The 9526-nt window shown below is 44.1% G+C and overlaps 1 protein-coding gene across 1 annotated transcript; it reads left to right on the plus strand.

The window, feature by feature from the left end:
• The first annotated feature begins 7946 nt into the window (after positions 1-7946).
• On the plus strand, positions 7947-8981 carry PPP1R2C (PPP1R2 family member C). The gene is given in 3 exon segments (XM_069540345.1): positions 7947-8023; positions 8283-8470; positions 8473-8981. Coding segments are annotated over 3 exon segments (774 nt in total).
• The last annotated feature ends 545 nt before the right edge of the window (positions 8982-9526 follow it).

Raw genomic sequence — 9526 nt, forward strand, 5'->3', positions numbered from 1 at the left:
TCAGCAGCTACAGGGGACACATAGGACATCAGAAACGTGATATCTACATGTTACATACTTTCCGTCTAGTGTTATTTGGAGTCCTTGTAAAAAGTGAGCCATGAGAGCCACTGAGAGATTGGCTGTTTGATGCTTGGACAAATATGGCCAGTCTCACCTGTGGGGGACCATCTGGGAGATGAGGTTTCAGGGGCGTCAAGAAAGTTGCATTGTCCAAAAGAACATATCCTGCAACCGCTACTTAGATGCCTAAAATAGCACCAACCCACCATCCTATTAAGTATGTATAGGTCTATGCAACCTGTTACAATGACAATTCCCTGGGGGAAAGTTATCAGCTAAGAGAAATTTACTCTGCCTTTGCAGAATAATTATTCATGCGATTCTGGTTTGTACTGAGAAAGTGCAGACAACAGTGGAGCATCAGTTGGAGGGAATGCCAGAGAACCCACCCTGCCAATTCCTTCTTTTACTTTTCTTTCTACATGTGCAATCACCACAAGTCGTCAATGTGAATGTTTGATTAAACGAAGAGTGATGGGCCCCTTCTTGTATATTGTTATAAAGGGTATAGCAATCCTAGTGCTGCCACATATTACAGATCAGTCCCCCAAACCATTTGTACTCATCTGCGATGGGCCACCTTCACCATCCTCTGCCTGATGTCACCTTCCCTGGCTTCTCTTCACCTCAGTGCCTAGTATAAAAAAAGACCTATATACGAAGCTTTCTTGGTCCCCCTCGGGCAGAATGAACTTCTCTCCCTTTGTACTCCATTTTGTGCTTGCTTGGCTTTCCAGAGAATAGGGAGTATTGCCTCCAGCTGTGGATCTGGACTTGTCTGAGTCACCTACCAGATGGGGCAGGATATCTTCTACTCCAGTAGTTCTCATGGCAGCTCCTGGACCAACACCATTAGCATCACCTGGGAACTTGCTAGAAAATACAACTTCCGGAACTCGGCCTGCCCCAAGCTCTACTGAATCAGGGGGTTCTGATGCTCAGTGAAGTTTGACAGGCAACACGTTGGCATGACTAAGATAGCACCAAACTCCACTGCTAGGTTTACTTCTGTTGATTAGAGCTGAAATGTGTTAACCTTAGTTACTGGACCGGTTGTCAGAAAGGAAGAAGATTCTGTCGGGTTACATCAGCCAGAATAAATTGTCAGCTGACACTCTTTGCATGTGGTAGAGTCACAAATACTATAAATCATTGACCGGAATCTGATGACAGCTTTCCTGCCCCACCTCCCTGCACGTAACATCTTGTTAGTGAGTCGTGCGGATGCTAATAATATACTTACTGCATCTTCTAAGAAATCTGATGATTCTGGGAGTTATTTTTCTTTTTGTGTGTGAAATATCATAAAAAAGAATTGCAGCATTTCATTTCCTTTTCTATTACACTCTCTTGCTGTTTTTATAATACTCTTTCTAAAATACAGATGTATAATAACAAGAAAATTTGTTTCCAGAAGAGAATGGCTCACACGCTGGGTTATATCTGTGTGTGTGTGTTTTTCTCCCCAGCCATATTTGTACACATGGGAAATAATCCTGCTATAATGTCATCTTTAAAGGTCTCCCTCAAGGAACCTCAGTGTTGTCAGCAAAATTGAATTCCGCTGCCCTAGATCACATTATTGCTTTTCTAATTTGACTATGGCTCATCCAGAGCTACAAAACTTGGTCAGCTGGCCTATAGATACCTTGCCCCAAAAACTTTCTCACTTGTGCCTCCAGCTGAACTTGCTAGCCCCTCATGTTTTTGTTTTGTTTTGTTTTGTTTTGCGGTACGCGGGCCTCTCACTGCTGTGGCCTCTCCCGTTGTGGAGCACAGGCTCCGGACGCGCAGGCTCAGCGGCCATGGCTCACGGGCCCAGCCGCTCCACGGCATGTGGGATCTTCCCGGACCGGGGCACGAACCCGTGTCCCCCGCATCGGCAGGCGGACTCTCAACCACTGCGCCACCAGGGAAGCCCGCCCCTCATGTTTGAACTTGAGCTTCAGAGGGCCCGAGTTTCAGGTTTTTAATACTTCTGAAAATGGCCGTTTGGCTCCTTCTTTTCTTCTTTTAAAGTGCTGGTGCTACTGGGGAATGGCACAGGCCAAGGAGACAGGGATGTCAATATCTGATTGGAATATGAGACCCACATTGGGACCCCTGGCTCCTACCACTTCTAGAGGTGGCAGGTAGCAAATAGGAAAGTGTGCTGCCAGAGCAGTCCCAGAGGATCTGGATTTTTAGTGCTGGCTGTGCCACTAACCACCTGTGTGACCCTGGGCAAGTCACCATAACTTTCTGGTCCTCAGTCTTCGCAGCCAGGCAGGTAAGAGCTTGGATGATCTGACTTTCAGTATTTCCATCTAAGCCTTAATAATACTTTCTGGACTCTAATTTTATAATGTTTATAAATAAAAATAGTTGATAAGCTTTTAAGGATCACATGGTAGCTCTATTTTCAGTTTTTTAACGAATATACCTGGAGAAAACCATAATTCAAGAAGATACATGTACCCCAATGTTCACAGCAGCACTATTTACAATAGCCAAGACATGGAAGCAACCTAAATGTCCATCGACAGATGAATAAAGAAGACGTGATATATATACACAATGGAATATTACTCAGCCGTAAAAAGAATGAAATAATGCCATTTGCAGCAACATGGATGGACCTAGAGAGTTTCCTTTTTTTTAATTTGATTTTTTTGGGGCTGTGTTGGGTCTTTGGTGCTGTGCACGGGCTTTCTCTAGTTGCGGCGAGTGGAGGCTACTCTGCGTTGCGGTGCGCGGGCTTCTCATTGCGGTGGCTTCTCTTGTTGCGGAGCATGGGCTCTAGGCTCACGGGCTTCAGTAGTTGTGGCACGCGGGCTCAGTAGTTGTGGCACGCGGGCTTAGTTGTTCCACAGCATGTAGGATTTTCCCAGACCAGGGATTGAACCTGTGTCCACTGCATTGGCAAGCGGATTTTTAACCACTGTGCCACCAGGGAAGTCCCTAGAGATTTTTATACTAAGTGAAGTAAGCCAGACAGAGAAAGACAAATATATGATATCGCTTATATGTGGGATCTAAAAAAATGATACAAATGAACTTATTTACAAAACAGAAACAGACTCACAGACATAGAAAACAAACTTATGGTTACCAAAGGGGAAAGTAGGTGGGGGGGAGGGATAAATTAGGACTTTGGGATTAACATATATACACTACTATATATAAAATAAACAACAAGGACCTACTGTATAGCACAGGGAACTATACTCAATATTTTGTAATAACCTATAAGGGAAAAAAATCTGAAAAAGAATATGTGTGTGTGTGTGTGTGTGTGTGTGTGTGTGTGTATGTGTGTATAACGGAATCACTTTTGCTGTACACCTGAAACTAACACAACATTGTAAATCAACTATACTTCAATTAAAAAATAAAATTAAAAAATGATAAGTGTGAGTTCTATTTTATCAATAGCTCCTTCCCTGACCAAGCAGGGTCAAGAGCAAGAGGTTGAGCACCTTTTCATTTCCCTAACCATGAAATATCTTAGCATCCTTTAGGGAGCAGGGAGAACATTTCTCTACTACACACCCTTCAGCCCGTTTCTTTTCTTTTTTCTTTTCAGCCCGTTTCTGCAAGGCCTGCCTTCTGATATCTTTGCCATTATTTTCTATATAACTCCTGGCAGACATTCCCACTGATGACATTTTTCTTCACTGAACATTCCCAAACTAGATTATCCTCTTGGAAGGGGGCAAAGTTGATGTTTACTATGTAACGTCAGAAATTCTCATTGATGTCCTGTCTCCTTAGTGACCTGCACTCAATGAATATGCTGGTCTGAATCACTACAGTAGAAAATCTCCTCACCCCCATTCTCAAAACAAGTGATCACTCAGAAAATCAACCCTTGGGATAAATTGCTTTGGGCAATGACTCTTGCGGCGATTTTCCAATTGGCGCCCCCTGCCCGAGTCCCTGTGATGTCTCAGGAGCCACCTCTGAGATCCCAAGCAGTGAGAATTCTGGTGTCCCTACCTCCACGCAGACAGACAAACTCCATTGCTTCCTAGCTCCAATTTTACCAATTTTTATTCTGTAATTCTATGTAATATTTAATTTGTAAAACAAGGTTTACTGGGCTTCCCTGGTGGTGCAGTGGTTAAGAATCCACCTGCCCATGCAGGGGACACGGGTTCGAGCCCTGGTCCGGGAAGATCCCACATGCTGCGGAGCAACGAAGCCCGTGCGCCACAACTACTGAGCCCACGTGCCGCAACTACTGAAGCCTGCTAGCCTAGAGCCCGTGCTCCACAACAAGAGAAGCCACCACAATGAGAAGCCTGTGCACCACAACAAAAGAGTAGCCCCTGCTCGCCACAACTAGAGAAAGTCTGTGCACAGCAATGAAGACCCAACACAGCCAAAAATAAATGAATAAATAAATAAATTTTTTTTTAAATTACTGCTTTAAAACTTACAATGAAAAAGATGGAAAACCACTGTCTCACTGAACCTCTCTAGATCTGCCCATATTTCCAGGCTCTTCCTTTCAAAAGATTTTTGTTCACTTCCCTCAGTTCATTCACCCACTTTGCAGAAATATGGACATCTGCCGCAGAATATGGACATGTGCCAACGATTGTTTAGGAATTAACGATGAAGTACACAATCCTTCTCTTAGTTTGGGTTCCTCCTGCAAAAGCAGAGCCGGAGAAAAAGGCTTTCATTTGGGACTGTGATCCCAGGGGGCAGGATAGCAGGAGAGGGCTTGTGAAACAGGGAAGGAAAGAAGCCAACACGAGTCTGCACGCATCAGTAAGTTGGCCATCCACTCCCCAGGCTCCACCAGGAATCCAGAGTGCAAGGGATTCATGCCCCTCCCCTCTCCCAGCAGGCCTGAAGTCCAGATGGCAGCAACTGATGTATAAATATACTCTAGCTCCTTCGCCAGTGGGGTGGAGGTAGGCCATGGGGGTAACTCTTCTACATTGACTTCTAGAGTTTCTCAGGAGCATTAAGCTCTAGTTGCCTACAGTAGGAACTGCTTTTCCAATGCATCCTTTGCCTCCTGCCCTTCTCTGTCTCACTTCCCCCATCCCCTACCAGTATTTTCGGCAAATCTCCTCCTGAGTAAACTACTTGCACTCGAGTCCTTGTCTCAGGGTCAGCTTCCAAGGGAACCCAACCTAAGGCAGGGATATTTAATAGAATATCAGAAATTTGGGTTTGGAATATGAGAGAGAGAAATATAGATTCAAAACCAAATAGCACTTTTATTTTTATATTACACAATATCCAACATAATTCTCCAAGTACTGTGGACAATTCTTGGGTGGACTGATGTACACCTTCAGATGCTACATGGCTGAACTAGTATTAATCTCCACTTCTGGCAGCATGATTGGTCCCAAAAAAGCTGACTGCTTCTCATTGTTTTACTAATTTCTCACCAATGGCACCCAGTAGGACATCTGGGATACCTTCCTTGTTTATGGTAGCTTTTGGTTTCTTAGGTGTTCCAACCTTTGGTTGAGAATTTCTGGTTCCTGGCTTAGTTCTCCTTTTGGACCAATTCCTGTATTTACCGCATTTGGAGAATGGCTGCATGGAAGGGAAATGATTCTTAGTGGAAGAAATGAAACCGTGGAGTGATCTACCGTCAGGCTTAACAATCAGTTAGTTTAAATATCAGTGACTTTTTAAATGTATTTTAAAACTGTGATGATAGAACAGCATGCATATTTAGATGTATTTATCAAATATTAACCCATTGAAGACCACTGAAGCACAACCTCACTTTTGTGCATTCAGAATGAAGGTTCTCCTACTGGACATACAGTCAATGGTCACACTAAATATTTGTTGAAAGAAGGGCTTTCTAGGTCTGTATCTAAATTTCATATAACGTGTCATTGACTAGGAAAGTTTTTGTCAGTCTCGGGTGTGTGTGTGTATGTGCGTGTGTGTGTGTGTGCGTGTGTGTGTGTGTGGTAGAACCACAGACCTATCTGCTCAGCCCTTGTCCTAGGGCAATAACAAGTGAATCGTGTAAAGAGGAATGTTGGAAAGAGCGCCGATCTTTTCTAAATTTTCGGCTTGTGGTAATGTTGACTAGATTGAGAGTTTTTAGCTTGATGGCAAACACTCAAAATTTGGATTTTTCTTAGGGCAACTTTCATGAAGCAGATTACTTTTAAATAATGTGCAACTGAGATCTGTAATACCTGGTGATTTCTTTAAAATATTTTGTCTGTGGCCCAGGTCACAAGGTCACAATCACGGTACTCTTGCCCTAGCATGAACCGCCAACGTGTTACTGCATTTCAGAAAACTCAAGAACTTCGGGAGGGCTGACTCATTCTATCTTGAACAGCTTGTATGTTCAGATCACAGTATGTGGGGTGGGTGCTGTGTACACTGAAAAGCAAAATCCCAATGCACTGGATTTTGCTTTTGGATTTTCAGCGTCTCCCTCAACATCCTGTTTACAGCTAAACACGCACAGACCCACTGTACCTGCCAGCCAGGACCAATTGCGTTTGTGCGGGTCTGTGCTGCCTTTCAGGCAGGTTTTTGAAAAGAGTGGCCTGGAGTATTTCTGAATAATGAAAGTTGGTTTTTTTGCCCCCTCACATACCGGAGGGTTTTCCTGTAGACCTGAAGATCAGCTTTTGAATCCCTGAAAGCCCTTACCACACAATACAGCTTTTTTCAAAGAGTACTGGTATCAGGAGATTCTTTTTCTGAGATGAATAACACAGTTTTAAAGTGATTGCAGAGCTCCTGAAGTTAGTAGGACTTTGGAGAATACAGGACAACTTGAACTTAAGGTACTTAAGACCCCTGTAAAAGTTTTATGGTTCTTTCATGCTTTTGCTTTTGTGTTCTAAAATGTAGAAAGACGTTGAGGGAGAGAAGAGGAAGCAAAATGTTATCAGAAGGGGGAAAAAAAAAACCTCTTGTGAATGCTACCTGGAGGGTAAAATGTGAAACTGGATCTTAATTTCCTTTTTGTTTTTGAGAAGACTGTCACTGCCTATGAAATATGAGGCCTGTGAAAGACAGAATGTTCCGAAGTCACTCTTTGGGACAGTCCCCAACTTCCACATGTGGGGTGTTTTTCTCATGTGACTGATTGAACAAATTGTAACTGACAGTGAAAACTCTGGAGTCCCCTTTTCTCCACTCACAAATCTCAGTCTTCCAATTACCTGTCACCTACCATTTATTCTTCATTCCATAAATATTGTGGTAATACCTACTATATGCCAGCTACAGCATCATGTTGTGAAGCTGAAGACAATCCTGAGAAAAACAGACACCTTCCCCTGTGTCTTGGACTTGACCATCTAGTGTACACAGATAATAAACATAATTGCCACAACTCCGAGTGCTGTCAAGGACGATAAGAGAGGCCATGAAAGCACCCTATCTGCTTTGGAGGTCAGGGAACAGGCTCTTGTAAGGCAGTCATGACTGAGCTGAAATCTGAAGGGACACTGCAGGCTGTGGGAAGAACCCAGGGAAACTCTGGGACAGGAAGGGAGGAGAGCGCTCCTGGAACCGAAAGGCCAGCATACAAAGCTAGAGGCAGGGTGCGGAGAACTGGGGTGCAGGGGGAGCCCATCATAGAGCTGCTTTCTGCCTCTTCTGGATTTGGGTCTTTATGTGAAAGAAAATGGGCAGCCGTTAAAGGGTTTGAAAGAGAGATGCGACAAGATCTGATGGCGTTTTTAAAAGACCACACTGAATAGAGGGTGAATGAGAGGTCGGAAGGCAGCAGGAGGGGTGATGGGGATGAGGGCTAGTTCAGAGGCTGTGACGGTGACCCCGACCACAGATGGTGGTGACTTGAATCAGGGTGGCGGCAGAATTGGAGTTTCTTGAAATATTTAAGCCAGTAGCGAAGGGCTGGATAGGAGAAGAAACAATATGTGATCATGGAGGATTGGGGGGGGGCAGAGGGAGGAGTTCCCAGCCAGTGTAAGTGTCTGGGCATTGGGACCTTTAACCGAGGGTCAGGATAGGAAGGGTCCTCTAGCCCCTAGGTCTCCAATCTTTCCAACCCAAGGAGTGGCTTTGAAACTTTGGCCTGTGACCCCCAGGGAGAAATACGTTTTACACTGTCCGCCCGCACACAGACAGGGGATAGAGAAATTCACAAGACAGTGCTTCCCCGTTTCATGTGCAACGAAGGCAGATTTCCTATCTTACATTATTAAACAAACAAACAAACAAAAACATAGGTCCTCTTGGCCTCCCCTCCCCCCCCCAAGCGTTGACGGCGGCGCTGATGGCGGCGGGGACCACTGTGGCATCACCCGCGTTGGACTTTGTGACACCAGGGCCGGGAAGTCCCAGAAGTGGGATGAGTCGAACTTCCTGGCGACCTACCGCCCAGCGTACAGAAACTGCGATTTCATGAAGATGAATGAGCCCGGCGCTCGCCAGCTCGGTCTGGAGGAGGACAGGAAGGAGGTGCAAAGAGTGATTTCGAAACTAAAGAAGCCATGACCCTCGACAGCTTAGCTAATAAATTAGCCACCACTGATACCTCGGAGCTCAACTATCCAGGGCGGGAGCCGAAGAAGGATGGGGCGCACACCAGCAAAATCTTCCTGGACAAACAAGAGAAACAGTGGCAGTTCGAAATGAAAAGGAAGCTTCACTGCAACCAAGGACTGAACATCAAACTGGCCAGACAGCTGATTTCCAAAGATCCACAACGTGAGGAGGTTGAGGACGAAAACAAAGAAAGTTGGCGTGCCACCAGCCAAGACAAGACTACCACCATGAAAGAATCAGAGGACGGCCCCACCAGCGACGAGGAACTGCAGACCCAGTCATTCAACGACGAGAAGACAACGTTTGATCAACGCTGCAATTGTTTGTCAGATCCAAACCCTGTTACTATAACCTGCGGCTTCTTGTTCTGTAGAGCTCATGCTTCAAGTACTGAAATACTTATCAGTTAAATTGTACTGCGATAATTAAACGGTAAACTTAGAAGATAATAGGTTAACTGGAAAAATCCCTGCTTGCTATTCTGTCTGGTTCTTTGCCACAAATACCAATTCTGATATTCGTCTAAAGCCCCATTACTTTGAGAAAACTGTTGGTTGATGTACGTAGCATATAGCTTTCGATGTGTTAAAATGTGTAAAGGGGGACTGATTTATATTCACTTCTAGCTGTACTAACTTTTATAGAAAAGGTTTTGTTACAAAATCTAAATGCAATTGGTACAGTGGGTTATGTAGTCTGATAAATATTCAGGCTGAAAAATACTTGTCTTTAGGGTGATTGGCCTGTTTAATTGAGAGGAGATATATTATAAGAGTTATTGTTACATTTTACCTTTAAATTTTCCCTTTATTTGCTTTCAGTGTTTATAAGGAAATGACTGAATGTTTTCTCAATAAAAAAATAGTCCTTTTTCCATGGATTATCAGGTTAAAATGGTGCCAACGTCTATTTTGTTTTTGTGCACTAGATGGGCAGATTTGATATCAATTATTTG

This window comes from Delphinus delphis, chromosome X (assembly GCF_949987515.2).
Source record: "Delphinus delphis chromosome X, mDelDel1.2, whole genome shotgun sequence".
Lineage (NCBI taxonomy): Eukaryota > Metazoa > Chordata > Mammalia > Artiodactyla > Delphinidae > Delphinus > Delphinus delphis.